General features: G+C 53.2%; 3 protein-coding genes across 3 annotated transcripts; 2 read left to right on the top strand and 1 right to left on the bottom strand.

Moving 5' to 3' along the window:
• Positions 1 to 6,917: 6,917 nt before the first annotated feature.
• On the bottom strand, positions 6,918 to 9,521 carry LOC117837101 (cytochrome P450 710A1). Its single transcript, XM_034716687.2, has 2 exons — positions 7,474 to 9,521; positions 6,918 to 7,317 (listed from the first exon to the last, which is right to left on the bottom strand). The coding sequence occupies exon 1, from the start codon at positions 9,186 to 9,188 to the stop codon at positions 7,659 to 7,661; it is 1,530 nt and encodes a 509-aa protein (XP_034572578.1). The 5' UTR covers positions 9,189 to 9,521; the 3' UTR covers positions 6,918 to 7,317; positions 7,474 to 7,658.
• Positions 9,522 to 15,363: 5,842 nt separating this feature from the next.
• On the top strand, positions 15,364 to 16,375 carry LOC140221418 (uncharacterized). Its single transcript, XM_072291009.1, has one exon. It carries the CDS (start codon positions 15,754 to 15,756, stop codon positions 16,183 to 16,185), a length of 432 nt encoding a protein of 143 aa, XP_072147110.1. The 5' UTR covers positions 15,364 to 15,753; the 3' UTR covers positions 16,186 to 16,375.
• Positions 16,376 to 19,039: 2,664 nt separating this feature from the next.
• On the top strand, positions 19,040 to 20,096 carry LOC117836756 (uncharacterized). The gene has a single exon (XM_034716243.2). The coding sequence runs from the start codon at positions 19,164 to 19,166 to the stop codon at positions 19,809 to 19,811; it is 648 nt and encodes a 215-aa protein (XP_034572134.1). The 5' UTR covers positions 19,040 to 19,163; the 3' UTR covers positions 19,812 to 20,096.
• Positions 20,097 to 20,486: the final 390 nt, after the last annotated feature.

Genomic DNA, 20,486 nt, shown 5'->3' with positions numbered 1-20,486 from the left:
TGTATGTAGACTGAAGCCCTGCACACCAGGATTTCTTTTGTTGTTTATGGTTCTTTTTAGAAGATCGACATGTTATAAGGTTCAGCCATAGCAGATAGAGTGGACGTGATTGTCTTTCTAGCTTCAATGCAAATTTTAGAAGCTAGCTCATGGATTATTCGTGGGTATGCAGGCATCTCGATTGCCTCATGTCTTATATGTTGGAAATTCCTAGTAACATACCCATTAACTTCGATATACATGGCCTACACTACACTACACAACTAGAGTGTCTTGCCCGCTTCATCTAGGACAAAATACAAAGACCGAAAGGCCTCTGGGAAAGAAAGAAAGAAAGAAGAGAGTCTCCTGCTAATTTAACTCGTTTGACATCCTAAGTTTCTATTGTTCATTACTTCTAATGTTTTACGTTTTAAGACGAGCTTGTAGGTTGTACAGTTGCAGGATCGTTCTGTTCTGAATTGTGCTTTGTTTTCTCAGCTATAATTTTCATTGTATTCTCAGAGTGCCTGCTTGCTTATGTTAACTGGCCACAAAGATTGATAGGCTATTGAGTTTTTCATTGCTAGTGGTGCATCCTCATCGTTCTGTACTTCTGTCAGTGTAAAGACAATGGCACCCTGTTCAACATGGAAGGAGGAAGCCGATGCGCCCCAGTAGCATGCGCCTGACCTTCGGTCTTCTCGAGGTTTATACGAACGCCTTCCCACCCGACGCCGGAGTAACGCCGCGTTTTTCCCGGTGCACGCGAACCTCGCCATAAATCACCCGTTTGCGCCCACAAGGCTTCGCCGTGTCACACACAAACAGAGGCATGCTCGTAGAGCGCAGGCAAAAATCCCCGAAGCCCGCCGGCATTGTGAGGAAGAGAGACACAATGGGGGCTGCGGCGAGCATCATGCTGCTGGCGCCTACGGGCTTGAGCTTCACGGCGGCGGCCGTTTGCCTGGCCACCGGAATAACCATCGGCGCTGGGGTGGCGATCGCGGCGGCGGCGTGGGGTGCCGGCGCAGCCGACGCTGCGTGTGACGCCCTCGACGCGGTCGACAGGGCGGCCGAGGCGGTGATGGAGTACTTGCGCGCGGCGAAGGACGCCGCCGCACGCTCGGCCCGCGAGGCCCTGGAGAAGCTTCAGATAGCTGCGGCGTTCGTCAGGGACAGAGTCATGAGGCTCCTCCGCCGCCTGTGCGGCCGCGGGAGAGCCGCCGCGGCGAGGCGCGAGATGGGCCGCGGCGCTGGACGCGCGGGCCCCGACGCGTTCGCCAAGGCCGCGGCGCGCGTCGCATCATGGGAGGAGCGGCAGCTTCGTCGGCGGCCGTTGTCGTCGCCCCTGCTGCTGCCACCGCGCCCGCCGGAGCGTTGGCCAGGCTCGCGGCCAGAAGCGCCGCCGAGATGGTGGATCTCATCCTTGAGACCTTCGTGGCGGAGGCCGATCTGGGCGACAGCATTCCTGCGGCGGCGAGGTCGTCCATCATCGTCATAGTAGCCGCGACGGCAGTAGGGGAGACAGGCCGTCTGTCTCGACGCTGTCTCCCCTACTGCCGCTGCCACCAAAGCACACGCCTAGGCTTATTACCTACTGCAGGGAAGGGCACACGGCACCGAGCCGGCGGGGTGGGCGGGCTGATTCCTCGCAGCGAGATGGGCGCTTCAGCGGCGTGGAAAAACTTGGTCCAACGGAACCGAGACGGGACGCAAGCAAGCGAGGGTGTGTTTGGTTCCACGCCAAAGGTTGCCACACCTAACATTATTAAGCGTGCCACAATTTTTTTAACGGGTGTTCGGTTTGTTAACTAACTTTACTTCAGAAACGAATCGAAATATTGACCATCCCTGAAAATTGATTTTCGAGGGCTGGCCAGTTGTTACACTACGTCATCATCTTTTTAGGACCGATGGAACTCCCCATCCGTGTCAAAAAAAAAATACGGCACGCCTAAAAATTATTTTTTATAGTAGTGTCAATTAATGTGGCTGTTAGTTTGATTTGCAATGGATAATGCTGGCATGGTCGAGAATGTCCTCAATATACTATGTCAGGAACATGCCTACTGCATTCTGAGTTAGGGGTGTGCATGGGTTACGTAACCCACCTAATGCACTGAGTGGATATGGGTTAGGACCCATTAGACCCATGAGTTGGGCACAGCACGGCGGAGGACAATGGTGTAAGGTGACGAGCTGGGGACGACGGCGGCCGGCACCGCACGACCAAAGCATAGCGTCGTCGTGGCTGGCACCTACCGTTGCTGCCCACCACAGCGCGGTGGCCATGGCGACGCGCGCGGCAACGTGGGCAGGCATGCGCGGAGCGCGAGCTTGGCTGCCGCGGCCATGGTGACGCTCGCGGCAACGTCGAGCCTACATGCGCACGCAGCGCCCGCCCGTCTGCGGCGGTGCGGCGGCCATGGCGACGCGCGCGGCGATGTCAAGCTCGCATGCGCGCCCATCCGCTTGGCCGACCGCTGAGCACCGCGTCCGCGCGTGACGCACCCGTTCTTGGCGTTCCCTCCGCTCCTCTCTGCTGTGGTCGCCGTGGGTGTCGACATCCTGCCCATACGCTGAGGCGGTGGCCGGGAGCCCGGGACTGCGGCGTGGTCCACGGTACAAGCAACATTACTGTTTATGGGAATGGCGTTTCCATATATATGTACACTGTACTTTCGGTTGACACGACACTATCCACGACGTGACACATGCATGCATGGTAGGGTCGACACTCTCGAGCATGCGCCGCACGTTGGGATAGCGAAAATATGGCAAGAGCGCTGCACTTTGCAAGCAACAAGCAATCCATGGATTGTCCTTTATTTGGATAATGAAAGTACCACTCCCACCCATGCAACGAGATGTGGAAGCATCGACAATGCCAAAACACGAGGACCACACCATGAATAATGAGCAAATAGTACGTATGTGTCTCGTCCCGGAGGAGGCCCGTTATGTTGTATGACGGTCCCCGGTGGTCGCACACGCTCGAGAACACTGCAGGAAAGATTGCCATGGCTCCATTAACAGTATGCTCGATAGTGCCAGCCAGCAACCCAAGAGGATCAATCACCTGAGCTAGAACGATGGGAGCTTGGCGCACCGCTGCTTGAGGTAGACTACTCATACATATATTAGAGAATTTATAATGAATTTTTGGAGTACTAAATAATCTTAAATAAAAAAGTTGTCAACTAAGTGTTAGTTCACGTCAATCTCTATAATTTTGACATAAAGTTTGTTTTTATCGAGGTCGATAAAAATTTATTTGCACGAGATCATTTCTAAGGGCGGGTCATGTCATTACCCACCCCTAGAAATTATCACCCGCTCCTAGAAATGGTTCCCATGGTTCGAGCCAAGGTCGGTGTTTAGACCGGCAACCTACCGAGAGGTATCCCGAGGTAGTGGATTTGTTGCTGGGGTTTCGCCGAGATCAGGAACTCGAAGGTGAATGCTGACGCACGATTTAGACAGGTTCAGGCCGCTGAATAGCGTAATGCGTCACGTGTCTTTGTATTTTGTTGGTTGTATTGGATTGCATTGGAGGTGGTCCCTACCTCGTCTTATATATTCGGAGGCAAGGTTACAGCTTCTAGTCGGATACGACTAGAGGAGTCTGGCTCTTATTACAGGGAGTACTTTCCTTATCCTCAACACAGGCTCTTATTACAAGGAGTACTTTTCTTATCCTCGACTAGTTCTTTCCTTTCCATGATCGACTACACCATCTTACATTGTAGTCTTCATGTCAGACACGTCCAGTAGCGGAGCCAGCGGTGGGGCGGGAGGGGCTCGAGCCTCCCCTACCACCGTGGATCCCATGAAGCCCCCCTAAGCTCCTCTACAAATATTAGCCATGGATGAAGAGGGGGAGAAGAAAAGGAGGAGGAAGAAGGAGGAAATGAGAGGAGGGAGGAAGAGGAGGAGGAAATTGAGCCCTCTAAGGTTCAATCTTGCCTCCATCACTAGACACGTCTTGATGCCTAGCCCCATTGTCGTTGTCAGGATTAGCGGGTCAAGACTTAGACTAGTAAATTTCTTTTATGCGCGTAAGGCTTCGGATGGTGGCGTGGGAGACACGGGGTTTAGACTGGTTCGGGCAAGGGAACGCCCTACGTCCAGTATCGGGAGCTGCTCGTGTTGCCCACGCGGGGTTTTGTAGTAGGGGTTACAGGAGTACGAGAGAGGGAGCTGATCCCAGGTCTCTTGGGTGTGCACTGATGCTCTAAGTGGGTGTGAGTGTGTTCTGTTCGCTTGGAAGCCTGTTGTGCTGAGTTGTCTCTAGAGTCCTCCAGTCTCAGGCCCCCGGTTCTCCTTTTATAGCGCAAGGAGGCCACCAAGGTTACAGGTGAGACCGGCTATTAGGAGAAGTAAAAGAGATAAACAAAGCTAGGTAGAATACAACACAAGGAGAGGGACCAAGTCCCCAGGCCACCGGCGCCCTTGTCGGCCTTCGGCTCCTGCCGGCGCGTCTGCCGGAGGAGGGCGGCCGCCGTCGCGTCCCGTCGATGGTCTCCTCGACGGCTGTCGCCGCCAGGCGTGATGATGGTGTTTCGTTGTGGCACCTGTGTCCGTTGGGGGAGGCGGCGGATCCCGCCATCTGCTGACAGCCCGCGGAAGGCGGACGTCCTGTCCCTGTCGCCGGATGCGTGGGGCGCGAGGACGGGCGCGACTTCCTCCTGCTCCGGGCGGCGCAAGCCATGAGTGCCCTGCTGCGAATCAGGGGGATCTGCAGCCACTGTAGCCTGTGCGGTCGTGGCTACAGTGTTCCGCTCGGGTACTTGTGGTGGGTCACGTCGAGGGGCGCGGGCTCCTTTCTGCATGCCAGAGCTGCGGTGCATTTATGTCGAGACCGCTGGAGGGGGCCCACAAGATCCGCGCCCTCGTCCGTCGGTCTGCGCCCGAGGTGGACACTTGTCTCGTGGGCCCGGATGAGTCCGACCCCCTACGCCCGGGGTCGGGCGAAGCGGAGCCTTGCGGCGAGGGGTCGGGCGCTCCTGACCCTGGGACCGCGGTCGGGCGAGGCGGAGTCTCGCCATCGAGGGGTCGGGATGGTCCGACCCCGGGGCCCTGGGTCGGGCGAGACGGAGTGGGATGTTCTCTACCTCTACTGGGTCGGCGGTAATCGTAATTACCGCAGGTGGGCCTGGACCTTCATGACTGTTGCTTTAAGCGGCATTAGGAGGTCGTTAATATTTCCCCCCAACACCCATATCCGGGACTGTCCATATCTGCTGGTGGGCACATAAGTATATATATATAGCAGTCACCCATCACCGCCATTTTCAGAGCGGCTTGTCCCATAGCCTGCTGCCTACCCCTACAAATGCTTTTTTAGGAGCGAGTCGGAAGCTAAGTAGTCCCGTTGAGCGGGTGACTTTTTTATTCGCCCCTAATCAAAAAATGGGATGCACCTACAAATAAATTCGTCGTTAGTACATAAACTTAGCGAGTGGGTATGCTTAGGTACATCATCTTTCAAATTATTTATTTGGGAACAATAACTTGGTAGGTGGGTGTGAATGGGTCACGGTTGATACGCTGGCAAAAAAAAAAATGTCACATAGGCGGCTTACGTGTTAGCCAATATTTTTTAAAAAAATTCCTTGCTAATTCTACCATTTATTTGAGCATGGACGGCAACTTCCGCGGCTATCTCCTTCGCAAGCTGGCCGGTCTCCTCCTCATCCCGCTTCCTGGTCCTCATTTCTTCTTCCTCGGACTGAAACGAGCAGAGCCACCTCTGGCCAAGATTCACGCCGCTTCCCTCAAGCAAAATCAAATCGCCGCTGCACAAACCTTCTCCACTTCCCCCTATAGCCGCGCCGGCCCTCCTTCGCCCAGCTAAGCTCCCCCGCGACGGGATTTCAGCATCGAAGCTCCAGCTGCACCACCTTCCACCATGACTACCACTACCTCCAGCTGTGCGTCAAGCTCGCCGGTCGCCGCAGCCCAAGAAGCTCCGGCGCGGTAGCACCTCCATGTGCTGGTGCTCCTCTCCAGCACTGCAACACAGCCACACGCAGCAAGCAGGCCTGTTCGTTCCCTTTTCATCTCCCTATTTGTTCCTGCTACATTAGGTGAAGGAGATAAGCAGTATAAGAACCCTTTATGATTCTCCGTCAAAATTTCTTCGGCAATATAAGCAACCTACGTAGCAAGCCCAATTATAAAAGGAGTAATAAATAAACAAAGAGCTAATTTTGCAATAGTGCTGCTCACGTTTTATTTACACGTAAGCGCTAATTGTACACGTAAGCTGCCTACATGGCATGTTTTTGCCTACGTGTTATCCCGGTAACGCATCCACACCCACCTGTCAAGTTTTTGCTGCCAAATGAACAATTTGAGAGTTGATTAATAACGTATTTAATTCATCTTTTATGTAGTAGGGCGGACGAGCACGTCCGGGTGCGCAGGCAGCGCCTCCAAGAATGCACCAACATAATCTCGAGTTCCTTGCACCACTAAAACATCATTTGCCTCCATGAATGAAGCGACACGCTCTGTGTGGCCATGATCCATCGCGTGAAGATCAGGCGGTTTTCATTCCTGAGCAATTTTTTCGAACTACAGACAACGCCTTCAACAATATCACTATTGCCAACTACAACTAGGATGGATGGCGTGCTCTTTCACAATCCAACTCAACTTTTAATCAATTTTAGCCTATGACATGTAAAAATTCAGTTCGGTCCTTTTCTAGCCCACTCTTTTAAATTTTCCATGCTAAATTTTTGGACTCTTTATTACCACCCCTAATTACAACCAACTAGGATCAGACCCTTGGCTACCTGCAAGGCTGCAATCGGTCATGAACTACGTACATGGCAGCAGCCATCATGACCATTCTCTTCCTCTCGTCCAACCTTGACCCTCGCCGTGGAAGATAATCCCAGTCGCGGCATAAGGCAACATATAGTTAGTTTCAGCCGCGCAGCGTGGTTCATCGGTTACCTAAGGGGCCGCTTGGTTTGCTTGCTGACTAGCCTAGTCTCTCCTTACCAAGCAAGGCCATGCTTGCTAGCGGAGGAGAGCCATTCCAGCTCACCCGGGCAAGCAAGTAAAAATCTTGCTTTCATAGAAATCGAGGCAACTGTCAAACTATCCAAACACATGAGACGCTGCGCTCCTTGCCTGGCTAGGCGAGGCAAGGTCTGTCAAAAGATCCAAATGTGCCCTAACTTACCTTTGAGCGTTGCTCGCTGCTGCGGTCACCGTACGTGGCTGTCGACATCCTGCCCATACGCCGCGGCGGTGGCCGGGACTGTGGCGTGGTCCACGGTTCAAGCATACTGTTTATGGCAATGTCGCCCTCGTATCTACCTGTACTTTCGGACATACACATGGTATGGTCCCAAAAAAGATCCGTGTGCGTAACTTAACAAAAATGGCACGTGCTTTTATTTGGATAATGAATTAAAACACAACTGCAACCAACGAGATACGGAAACATCGATAATGCCAAACACGGAGGCTCACCATGATGAACAATGACAAGGGAATAGCTTGTCTCGATCGTCCCGGCGGCCGTTCTGTGACGACGGTCCCCGGTGGTCGCACACGCTCGAGAACATGCAGGAAAGATTACAATGGCTCCACTAACAGTGAGTGTGCTGCTCGACGATGGTGCCCAGCCACCAACCCAAAGAGGATCATCAGCTGAGCTAGAATGATGGCAGCTCGGCGCAGCGCTGCTTGAGGTAGACGGCGCAGTCGTCCCTGGGCGCGATGGTGGGGATGTACACGAGGTCGTCGCACCCCTCCGTGGCGTGCCGGCGGAACTCCACCAGCGACGCGAACAGCGCGATGAAGAGCACCAGGTGGTTGAGCGCGTAGCGCTGCCCGACGCACTGGTGCGCCCCGGCGCCGAACGCCAGGAAGTTGCGTCGGAACTCCACGTCCTCCCGGCGCTCCTCCGAGAAGAACCGGTCCGGGTCGAACGCCGCCGGGTCGCGGAACCCCTGGAACGACGACTCGTACAGCGACGGGAACACGGTGGCGCCCTTGGGCACCGTGTACCCCTCCGCCAGCGCGAACGGCTCGCCGGCGATGTGTGGCACCGTCGTCGCGGGGGGACGGAGCCGGATCACCTCGCGTGCCACGGCCTGGGTGTAGCGCATCTCCGCCGCCTGCGCGGCCGTGATGGGCTCGCCGGAGTCCGGCGACCAGAGCGTGGCGACCTCGGCGCGGACGCGGGCGAGCACGCCCGGGTGCGCGGCCAGCGCGGACACCGCCCAGCAGAGGGACGACGTCGACGCGTCCTGCGCCGCGAACAGGAAGTCGAACACGTGGCCCCCGACCTGCTCGTCGCTGGCGTGCGGCGGTGGGGGGTTCCCCGCCGCCGCCGCCTCGTCCTCCTCCCGCACCGTGTCCTGCATCCAGTAGTCCATGAGGCACGACGGCTCGCCGCCCGCGCGCATGCGCGCCTTGCTCTCCCCCGCGCACCCCGTCAGCGTGCGCACCAGCCGCGCCACCGCCTGCTTCGCGCGCCGGAACGCGAACCCCGGCAGGTCCACGGGCAGCGCCATGACCCCGACGTTGAACGTGTGGTAGTCCCTCGCGAACGCCTCCCGGGCCTCCGCGGTGAGGTACGGGCCCACGAACACCGTCTGCGACGTCTCCAGGTTCATGTCGCGACAGGGCACCCGGAGGCGGAAGGGCACGTCGTGCTCGCTCCGGTGGAGCCACCGCCGGAGGTGGGCGACGATGACGCGCTGCTGGATGGCGGCGTAGGTGGAGAGCGCACGCGGCGTGAAGTTGGGCGCGATCCGGCGGCGGAGCTCCTTGTGCTCGTCGCCGAACAGGTAGATGAGGTTGTAGTCGCCGAAGAGCTTCTTGCCGAACGGGTGGCCGATGAAATGGAACGCGTCGGGGCGGACGTTGGTGAGCACGCGGTGGCTCAGCTCCGCGTCGCGGATGAACACCACGAACGTCCCGAGGAAGTATTCCGCCGACAGGCCGAGATGAGACTCCTTGGCGCGCGCCGCCAGCCCGTCCCAGTACGCCGTCGGGTCGCGGATCAGCCGGGCGACGCTCCCGAGGAAGGGCACCACGAGCGGCGGGCCGGGCAGGGGACCCTTCTTACGGCGGTAGGACAGCTGCTCCGTCAGGAGGTAGAACACCACGGCCGCGACTAAGAACGGCGCTGCCGCGCGGAGATCCAAGAAACCGCAGAGCGAGGAGGACTCCGCCATTGCTGGCTGCAGCTGCTGCTTTTCTGTTGGCTGATGCTCGCGTGGAGCTCAAGCTCGTGCGGCCAGCCCTATATAGAGAGAGAGACGCTACGCATGGGTCGCATGCAGACGTTGGTTTGAGTTTGGCGTGTGCCGTTGAGAAGCATATATGGCCATGGACTGGGAGGGTGGAGGCATTGTAGACCTTGTGTTTTAGAATAAAATATAGCTTAGGATATACAGGATATTGCTATTAGGAATTTTTTTCGAATCACACATATACACTCACAAGCACGCATGCACACTCGTCCCTACACACAACCCTACCTCTATGGGCATCTCCGAAAGACTGAGCCGGTAAATTCTTGAGATTGATGAACTACCGGTGCCGGTTAAATTCTAGAATAAAGTCAGGAAAATGCAAGTATTAGTGCCGAGTTGAGTTGAGGACTCAAATTCTGATGAGTAGGTTCCATCCTTAGAAACATTAAGTTACGCTCAGTTCACCTATTAGGACTTTGTCCACCCAAGTTGAATGAATAATGCAAGAGAGTGGATCTATGATAAACTATTCGGTCTTTCAAGGAGTGTAAAATAATTATTGTTTTTGTTATCCATCAAATCCGCCCACGCTGTGTGCTGGGCCCCGGCGAATACGATTGTTGCGTGAGGTGCATGTGCAAATCAGTAGCAGCAGCCATCGGTCATGTCACATACTATGTTTTATGTGTGATCGATGCAAAAAAAAGATAGAAATGTAATAACTAATTGATAGAACAAGATATATATTAAGTCAAAATTCTAAACATATATAGATCCATTACGTGCAATAATAAAAAAGTTAAATCTATGTGATTATATGATTTATCTCAACCGTTGATTTCTCTCTATCTAACTATTGATTCACCACCTAAATCATGTACTTTTCACCTATGATTCATCTTACCATTGATTTAAAAATGAATGGCTATCGGATAGCTCATGTGATCTCACGTGCATATGAAAAATTTATGTCCGTTGAGCTGCCGCTGAAGTTGGTTGCTGGTTGGGACTTTGGAAGCGCCATTCCAATTTTGAAGCTCAGATCTAGCGGGCCTCCGAGGCTCCGATCGTCATTCCCATGCAACGCAAGAGCTGGCCTTGGAAAACGAAAAGGCCAAACTAACGAGTGCGATTCCCCATGCGTGTACACAGAGACGCACAATACCGTGCACTCTCAAATGGTCTCTGTTTTTTTATACTCAAAAGCATCAAATGGGAGTATATATCGAGCTCAAAGGGCCAACGTTGTCGATCGGTAAAAAACTAAAAATACAGATCGGCTGCTTAGGTTAGCAATGGGGGGCTTCACGAACAAGCTTGGCGACTTGTTTTCCACTCTCCTTGGTGACTGGGATTCCGCCGCCGTTCATGCAAAGAAAAGCTATTCCGGCGGTGGTGTCTTGGACGACGCTGCCAAGAAGGCCGGCGCCCTTAAAGCGGCATCCACGGCGCTCGCGTCCATCAAGAAAGCGGCCGAGACGGCGGTGAGCTACGTGTCCGGGCTGTTCGCCGGCCTCGCCGCAGCTGCTTCTTGCTCGGCCGTCGTCTCGGCCTACGGGGCCTTGGAGTGTGCCGCCACCGCGGCCAGCATCAAGGTGGTGGAGCTCGTGAAGCAGCTGCTCGGCAGCGACGCTGCCGCGGCCGCGAAGAGCAAGTTCGACCGAGTGGCGGCGGCGCTCTCCGTGGGGGCGCTGCCTCGTCGTTCGCCTCCACCGTCGTGGCCGCCCTCGACGCTGCCTGCTCGGCCGCCGCCCCTGCTGCCAGCGTGCGGGAGACCTTGGCCGCGCTGCCGGAGCTCGCGTCCGCGGCGGCCAGTAATGTGGCCGCGGCGGCGTCGATCGTCGAGGATATCAAGGCTTTAGTCCCGTTCATCCCGATTGTGGAGAAGCTCCTGGGTGTGGTGATCCCGACAGGGGTCAAGGCCGCCATCGCCGTCGTGGCCGTCGCGACAGGGCCATGATGAAGGCTCCAGCTGGTGGCGGCGGGGCCTCTCAGCTGATCGAGGCGAACCCGGCGTTGTATTTCAGCCTACTCCGATCTGCTGGCCTAGAAGCCGCGACGGCAGATCTTGTTGAAGCCGCGACGGCGTTGCTATCCATCTAGGTGTGGAACGGTTGATGCTAGAGATAGACTGCAAGGTTCTTGTTGATCTTTTTTTTTTTTGAGAAAGAAGAGTGCATCTCGTTTTTTTGAGAAAGAAGAGTGCATCTCGTTTTTTTGATACAAGATTACAATCATGACATAGTAGCTCATGAACACAGGTTGGAGCACGATCTCTCCAAACCGCCGAATGCAAACAACGTTTTGCTAACTGAGCTAACTCATTTTCAAAACGAAGGCAGGAGACCTGCTGATTATATTATTAAAAAGAAGAATAAATTCAGACTGGGCAAACAATAAAAAAACAACACCGGCCGGTTGGATTGGAGCATCAACCCGCGCTGTACCACGCCAACGCATAAGTCAAACTCAACTAAAGCACACAACATCCTGTATTGCACTCTCTCCCAATTTTACACACTTTCACCTCGGAGATTACAGATAGACTAGACTTAATTTCTTTCACAATATTGGAGAAGCTTGCTCTATTTTCGGACTCGTAATTCAGGGAAAGCACTAGATTTTGGCAATCTGATTCGAGCACAGTTGGTTTCCTGATCCATTCATTAATCAACTGAACCCCTTCGAGGCAGGCCGCAGCTTCGGCATCCTCTACAGACGACCCGCAACGCAAACCGTGCTTCCATGATGACAGGAGCACCTTTCCCATATGATCTCTAATTATTATTCCTAGGTTTGCTTCCCCTGAGATTGGATCAAACGATGCATCCACATTCAGTTTCGACCATCCCTGTGGTGGTACAGACCACTCCCTCTTTTGTTCATGCAGAGCCTTATTCCTCTGTTCCTTTTCCAGCTTCCAACTATCATAGATTGGTACTTTGCCTTTTCTATCATTTTCCTTACCATGCCGGATCTGTAATAGTGACTGCCAATAGCTTACAACAAACCTAGCTGACCCATAAACCGAAGCTTTACCATCACCATGCACAACATTATTTCTCAGATGCCATGCTCTCCATAGGCAAAACAACAACTGTGCTCTACTCTCTCTGCTCAGCTGATCAATTAATAGGATAAACCATTCAGGTTTAGATTTGACAAGTTTATTTTCTGGAATAATCCCAGTCTTTCCTCAAAGCCTTAGCCTTTCAGGTTCTTGTTGTTCTTTGGTCCAATATGAGTAACCAACAATCTGAAGTTTCGACGATTTTGCTCCACTTGCTTGCTCATCGTTCTTGTAATAAAGCTGCACACGAATGTGCCAAACTAGCCTCCAGTACTTGTAAGCTGCACATGAATGTGCATGTAGCACCCGATCCGGTATTGCGATGTCTAGAACTTGATTGTAATATGCAGATCATTAAGGGTGTGTTTGGTTGCATGCACCACATGATGCATGCATGGATGATCCTGAATAGTGTGGTTCAACCAATTTACTTGTATTATATGGTTCACTCTAATTAGTAGAATAATGTATTAAGTGGGATGACCTCATCCTGGATGAGTTGGTCCAATTCACCCAACCAAACAAAAGGATCATTATTATTTTGAAACATTTCATACATGAATCAAATAATACAACTAACCAAACACACCCTAAATGAAGATCCTAGTCCAAAAAAAAGTCTGAACTTGAAGTTGCTGAGAGGGCAAAATTACGCATAGAGTAGTACTGATAAATTTTGAACTTCACATACCAACGGTAAGGGCATGTATATGCGTCACCGTCTCGACCGGGCTCTCGCGCAGTTCGTCGGCGGCGCGGAGGAAATAGAGTCGCAGTCCGGCGAGTGGCCATCTCGTCAGACAAGGATTCGACGCGAGTCGTAGCGGCGCCGGGTGGAGAAAAGCCAATCGTCGCAGATATTCTCAACCAAGGCGACCGGCGGCGCTCATGCGAAAATGCCAATCGGCGTGGGCTCGTCCGCGCCGCGCGTCGCCTCTCTGCTGGGCTAGAGTTTGGCGCTAGTCCTGTACTCCTTTGGGCCTGACCGGCAGGGGCACTAGGGCGCATTTGGCAGCCTGTTCAGCCTCAGCTGGGCCTGTGAGCTAGACTCGAGTCAGATAGGCTAGATTTAAGGGGTGCAAAGACGTTGATTGGCAAATCTGCACCTTATGATGCTGGCTGGACTGAGAGGGTGTTTATTGGGTTGGATGATTTGATGTGACTACCTTGCATGTGGGCCAAGGTGGAGTTACCACCTTCTTGCTCCTTCTCCATTCTTCTATCTCCCTTCGCCTCGTCTCTCCGCCGATCCCGCCACGGGCGCCGGCGTCGGCGCCGTGGAAGAGGACCGCGGCTGCCGACGGGAGGAGGGGCCGCCACTTTCCTAATCCCAAATCATCCTTTAACCCACCCTAAATCCCCACCCCGATTCAGATTTAGAGAGAGAACAAGCGAGCGAGAGAGAGCAACAGCCGGCGGTGGGGCAAGGGTTGCTGGGCTGGTGGCATGGATGAGGACAGTGGGTGCCGGCGGGAGGAGGGGCCGTGGGTACCAACGGTGGAGAAGGAGCTGCGGACGCTAACGGCTGGTGGTGGGGAAGGAATTGCAGACGCAAGACGGACGGCGGCGGGGACGGGGTCCTCTGCGCGCCCCACGCTGCCGCGGCCCTCCCGGTCGCTGGCTGTGGGGAGCGTTGCGGGCGGCAGCGACCGGTGGCGGGGACGGGGTCCTCCGCGCCCCTGCGGCCTCCAAGCGCTGCCGCGACCTTCCTGGTTGCCGACGGTGGGGCAGGGGGTCGCGGGTGCCGACGGTGTGGAGGAGGACAGCAAGCGTTAGCGGTATGGAGGTGAGGGAAAAACGCTTACTAGGGGTCACCGTAACGGTAGCTTTCAACCTGCACTGCGTGGAACGATTGATTTATACGTTCCACGCGATGCAGGCTGGGAGCCTCTTTTGCATCTCCTAGGCCTGGCCTCTAACCCCATACAGACTAGCAAACAAATCAAGTTGCAGCAGCCGAGCCTAGCCCAACGCTCGTCCGGGCTACCAAACGTCCCTACAAATTGTACAGCTACAACTTACAAGCCTACACACAGTCCACAGCCACAGGTAGGCTGGGAATGGTTTGATCTCAACCGATTTTTGTGGTTTGATTTTCTTAATTGGGGTTAGTTGGTTTAGTGGACAATTGGGGTGACATATATAATGGTTAGATTTGGTTTGGTTTAGCAATTGTAATGGTTTGAGCTGGTTGGAATTGTTTTGACTAATTTAAAATATTCAGTAATAGTAAAATTAGTATGGCTATACGTGTGATCTAGTTAAAAGTCTCGCATTCACACCTAAAATTTAAATCTCGCGTTCATACCTAAAAATTTTAGCGAAATTAACTGAAATTTGTTCGAGATATCTCAGAATCACAATTAACTACTTTGTGCAGATTGTCGTGGCTAGATCTACACATAGGCCCCACATCAAAAGTCAGACCCTAAACTTAAAACCTCATGTTCACGTTCACACCTTAAAATTTTAGCGAATTTAATTGAAATTTGTTGGAGATGTCTTAGAATAACAATCAGCTACTTCGTGCAGATCTACGTGTGGATTCACGTCGAAAGCTAACCATATGATATATATGAAAAAAAGGTTTTAAGTGGCTTGAACCGGTTTGAACCGGTTTAAGATATGAGTTTAGTTTGGTTTGTGATCTTTGACATCACTTAGTTGGTTTGGTTTAGATATATAAGAGTAATGGATTGGTTGGTGTGGTTTAAAATTAATTTTGTTTTATATATGGTTTGGTTTGGTTTTGGACGGTTCTCGAACCATTAGCAGCCTTAGAACCACAGGCACCATACAGCTGCAACTACGAAACCGCCTTTTGAAATTCCAAAACCCTTGCTATCCTCATCAACTGAGGGGGTGTTTGGATACTCGGTGCTAAACTTTAGCAGTGTCACATCGGATGTTCAAATGCTAATTAGGAGGACTAAACATGAGCTAATTATAAAACTAATTGCAGAACCCTGTGCTAATTCGCGAGACGAATCTATTAAGTCTAATTAATCCGTCATTAGCAAATGGTTACTGTAGCACCACATTGTCAAATTATGAACTAATTAGGCTTAATAGATTCGTCTCGCGAATTAGACTCCATCTGTGCAATTAGTTTTGTAATTAGCATATGTTTAATACTTCTAATTAGCATCCAAACATCCGATGTGACAGGTGCTAAACTTTAATGGGTGTATCCAAACACCCCCTGAAATTACCAGTGAGTGATTAAATACTGGGGAACTGTCTTTTGGACTTCCAAAACCCTTGCTATTATCGAGGCCTAGAGACCTGAATGCTAATATTACTGCCTGCATTCATTCCCACGAGTTGCTCGAGGAGCATGAAGCACAAGCAGAGCACTTGCCCTATAAATTCAGACCCAAGATCGGTGGTTTCCCATATTCCCATCTCCAATATAATATTCTCGATCATCACCTCTGCGCCTCCTCAAGCCATTCATTCATTCATTCATTAGCAATGGGAGGTTTCGTGAGCAAGGTCCGCTCCGTTGCTTCACAGGTGGCCACTGCAGCTAAGAAGGCCGCGGCGGCGTTATGGGCGTCGATTACTAGAGCCGCGCGCACGGCGGCGAGCTTCTTCTCCGCCCTGTTCCGCGCGGCTGCCCCGGCCTCGAAGAGAGCAGCCGCCGCTGCCGCCCGCTTCGAGGTCCCGAACGAGGCCAAGATCGCCGTCGCCGTCGCGGCCGTCGCGGCGGTGCTGGGCATTATTGTGTTCAGCTGCTGCATGCCGGCCGGGGCGGCGGCCGGGGCCGGGGCCATGATGGTGGCGCCAGGCGGCGGCGGCCTCATGATTCTTCGTTCTGCGTTCGAGGCGAACGCGGCGCTCTATTTCGGCGTGCTCGGATCTGCCGGTCCAGCTGCCGCGGCTGCATCACTTGCCTTCCTGTGACGCTCTGTTCCTCTGTCCGTGTCCGTATTCCAGTGTTACTGCTCGTTGTATCAGTTCCATTTTCGTGGACGTTTTATCTGGTTGGTTACTCGGTTGATCTTATGTACGGGCTGGATCTCCTGTTCTCAGTTCGGATGTAGCTGCAGAGTCAGCATATCAGCACTAATGTATGGATTTGGTCTGCATTTTATTTTTTTTAGTTTGTGAATTTTCAATTTCCTAAAAAATTTGTCATTCAAATTTACATTGCTGTCAATGCACTTCATTGCCTGACTTTATTTACTAGTAATTCACACGGTAAGGTGTCCTGAGATTTAGTTTGTTTATCTATCGGCAACGTTTGTACCATAAGGACTAGTTTACCATATTTAGGCAAATCTTGGAAACTCCTGAAAGTATAATTTAATATAGTAAAACGTTTGGATATGCCATATAGAGATGATAAGAGTAAGCTGGTTGGTAAGGCGGTGGGTTGAGACAGGGAAACCTCATCAAAGTCGTTAGGGGAGGGGGATGCTCTAGGGTGGAGGCGGTATTTGCGTGCGGGCTCGGCGGCAGGAGCTATCCAAGCATGAGGAAGAAGAGGCAGAGAAGGTAAAGAGTGGCGCGTGAGAGGATGGTGTTCTCTAGTTAATTAAATTTCACAGGGAAATCACACAGCCTAATCTCCTCCAACAAAACTAATCACATGGGACTGATCTCGCCACTGCGGTACGTAAATTCGTCAAATCGACCGCACAATGTGTTTATTGGGAATGCGGGGCATCATTAGTTTTGAAGCGGGATTTATTTGATGACTCTTAGACCTATACCATTTGATTCGCATCCAACTGTCAAATTTGAAATGAAACTTTTGAGTAGTCGTCCAAAATTCAAAATTTCGATTTGATCCATGCTATATTGTACATTAAGGTAGTGATTGTAGGGTACATTACCCGTCCATACTTGTGTAGTGCAGACCACCCATGTTTAGAAGCTAGTTAGCCAGGCTTAGGTTATGCAAAAAAGCCGATCCGGTCTGCATAGCTGGAAATGAAAATCAGTCCGTTTCCGTTATGCAGCCTAGCTAGCGCCCCGTGGAGCTGAGTTTGTTGTTCCACTCACCTTCGGAGCGCTACTCTGCCTCACCTACCTCCTCATGCCATGCTTGAGATGGGGATGCACAAGGGAGGGAACAAGCGGCGGTGCTGCTGAGGCTAGCCACGTCCGGCGCCCCCGACGGAGGGAGGTGCTGGAGTCCAGCAACAGAGTGGTGCTCGTGCGGCACACGGCGGCTCGGGCTCTCCTGCTCTTCCACAAGCTGCCGGAGGACCGCCAGCGTGTGGTGCATGAAGGCGCGGCGCTTGTGCTCGTCGATTTCACCGCTGTCGGCTTTGCCCACTCCATCGAGGTGCTTGTCCTCCTCCCCCATCGAGGCTTCAGCCACCGCGGACCGTAGGAAATAGCTGCAGCTGACCTTGATTGTTTCTTCGTTCACCAAATCCAGCACTTCAGTACACAAATCAAGCCTCCACAACACCAAATCTAGCTCCAAAAAGTCCAAATCGAGCTCCTACCCTCGAATCAAAGCTAGACAGCATCTAAACTGAGTTCATCTGGAACATGAGAGGAGGCGGAGGAGCATTAGGATAACACATGGATGGTTATGGTGTGTGTGGCCTCGAAGTAGTTGTGGCCTAGGAGCAGCAGGCGGAGCATGGTACAGCGCTACACCCTATGAATTGAAGAAATGAATGAGATCAAAGCTGGCTGGTGATGGAGTAATTAATCTTCCTCTACTTGATTAAATATGCAATTTTTCTTTCTTGAGAGAAGACCGAACCTACTCTTCTCTGCTATGGTGGGAGATGGAGTTAAACTCACCCTACCAAAGATAAGGTGACTGTATCCAAGCAAAGCAGGCAACCGAACACGATCAAACCAATACAGACCTAGCTACTGCGGCAAATCAATCACCAGCCAAAATGACTGCATAAGCTAGGCTTGGGCTGACCATGGGATATTCTTAACTATAGATGGCCAAATAGGCCAGGCCCACTGGGAAGCCCGAGGCACGACCCTAAGAAGCACGACCCTATTATGATCTGACCCGAGATGAATAGTGCCTGGGCCAGCCTAGCACTATGCATCGGGCAGTGCCTAGGTCACCATCTCGGCACGTAGTGCCAGCCTAGGCCTGGCACGATTTTTGGGCCGACCCGACAACGACTCGTATTTCCTAGCCCAGCAACCAAACCCTAGTATATAAACCATTTTTTCCTCTCCCTCCCACTTTTCCCACGCCTCGCTATCTCCTTCCGTCCCCATTCCCTCAACGGCGCTAGCTCACCACCGCGACACTCCGACGAGCGTGCGGAACAAGGCGCGTCTGCAGCTCGCCCGCTCCCCTCCTCGGCCCCCCTCCTCCCCTTGCTCTCCCTCCTCTCAACTTCCCTGCTCCCCTTCCCCGCCTGCCCCTGTGATACAGCGACGGCAGCGAGGTGGCCCCTGCGACTATTGCTCGACTAGATGGCGACGGCGGCAAGATGGATCCTGCCTCCTTCCAGCTAGGAGCCGCGCCGATCGCTGCTGCCGCTGGGGACCGCGCCATTGGGGAGCCGCGACCGCCGCTGTTGTGCCTGATAGTGCCGGACCAAATCGGGCTAGTGGCGGGTTAGTGATGGGCCGCCCATCTTTACTCTTAACCACGCTCCCACTAGTGCACCCTGCTCCGGTGAAAGCATCACAACTGTGCACGGTCACATGCGCAGCACAACATGGCTAAGCAAGCGGCTTTTCTTCGGTAACCCATCGAGTGGGCGCCGCTTTGTCTCCCTTTCCCACCTTTTGCTAGCTGTTTCCCTTTTACCGCCTCGCGCCGACTTTAAGCCCCGCCGGTCTTTCCATCCACGTCCACTCGCCACCAGCATCCGAAGAGAGAGCGAAGCAAACCAAGGCCACAGGGCAGAGCAGGGGACGGAGGGAAGAAACCAGCAGCCATGGTCATCCCCATTGCCAACCTCTCGGCCGTCGTCGAGGCGGCCAAGGCCGTGGCCACTGAGATGCTCCCGGCGGCCGTCACGAGGGACGCCGTCGTCGAGGCGACCAGAGCCTCGGCCGCATGGCTCATGACCCACCTCTGGGCCTGGCTCGCCGTGGCGCGGGCCTTGGCCGTGGACCATCTCCCCGCCGGCGCCGCGGCGGCGGCCCAGAGCGCGGCGGGCTCCGCGGTCGACGCCTCGGGGCCGTGGATCCAGACGGCGGCGAAGCTCCTGAACGGCGTCTACGGGTGGCTCGTCGCCGCGGTCGTCGAGAAGCTCCCCGACGTCGCCGCCGAGAGGCTCCTGAGCGACGCCGCGGCGTGGGTCATGCGCGGCCGCGGCGCCGCCGTGTACACGACGCTGGCGCTCGTGCTCCTGGCCGTCGCCTTCCTCGGTGGCGCCGTGTGCGCGCTCACCTGCCGGACCATGAAGGGCCCCGGGCTCGGCGGCGCACGGGTCCCACGCGCCTTGTTCAAAACCAGCCCCAGGCGCTACGCCACCGAGCGGGCTGCGCGGAAGGCGCGTCGCGGCACCGGTTGCAGGCTGCTTCCGGCCGGGTTTGTCATCGCCCTAGTGGCCTACCTGGCAGCGAAGGTGCTCTGCTAATGTGTTTATGCTAGGTGGCCAGATCTTATAGTCATAGAACTGGAGGGGTTACCTAGCTATCTCTGTGGAGCATGCCCTGCGAATCAAACATGCACATGTTTTGCGAATTTGATATGGCATGTTAATTGTTGCTGCATCAAAATTTTAAATCTTTCTATCTCGCTCTTAATTGCCCGTATAATGTATAAATGCCACTTGATTTCAGGAGATCTACGTTAGTGCAATGGTAGTAGATTGAGTTTATGGGAAGGGGCAGGCATACCCATTGCCCATTCCCAAAACTTTTCAGTTCATTTAACCGAAGATCTGAGTTGTTTGCAGAACTATTTTGATATGCAAAATTCAGATAAGTCTACTATACCTTTACTAGATTGCAAAAACTTATGCTCTTAATTCATCCCAGCGGTTGAAAATTCTAGCCGCCAAGGTTGAAAATTCTGATGTTTGTGAGTCTTTAGTCTTTACTTTATCTAAAGAAAAATCGTTACTTGGCAATAAATTCAAAATTCCACCCAAGGTCATGTTATCTTTGAGAGCTCTTTTACGGTGCACAATACTACCAGGTGGTGGTATAGAGTATAGGTTCTTTTTTGGTACGAGTAAAATTGTAATTAGCACGACGACAAGACCCTCCGGTTCCGGGGGCACGGTCACCAGCAGCTCGGGGACAGTCGC

The sequence above is a fragment of the Setaria viridis genome, chromosome 9 (genome assembly GCF_005286985.2).
Source record: "Setaria viridis chromosome 9, Setaria_viridis_v4.0, whole genome shotgun sequence".
Classification (NCBI taxonomy): Eukaryota; Viridiplantae; Streptophyta; class Magnoliopsida; order Poales; family Poaceae; genus Setaria; species Setaria viridis.
This window is presented reverse-complemented; position numbering and strand designations above follow the sequence as displayed.

Bases quoted from the DNA above. Each gene is read 5' to 3' on its own strand.
- LOC117836756 (XM_034716243.2), top strand. From the start codon at position 19,164: ATGGTCATCCCCATTGCCAACCTCTCGGCCGTCGTCGAGGCGGCCAAG.
- LOC140221418 (XM_072291009.1), top strand. From the start codon at position 15,754: ATGGGAGGTTTCGTGAGCAAGGTCCGCTCCGTTGCTTCACAGGTGGCC.
- LOC117837101 (XM_034716687.2), bottom strand. From the start codon at position 9,188: ATGGCGGAGTCCTCCTCGCTCTGCGGTTTCTTGGATCTCCGCGCGGCA.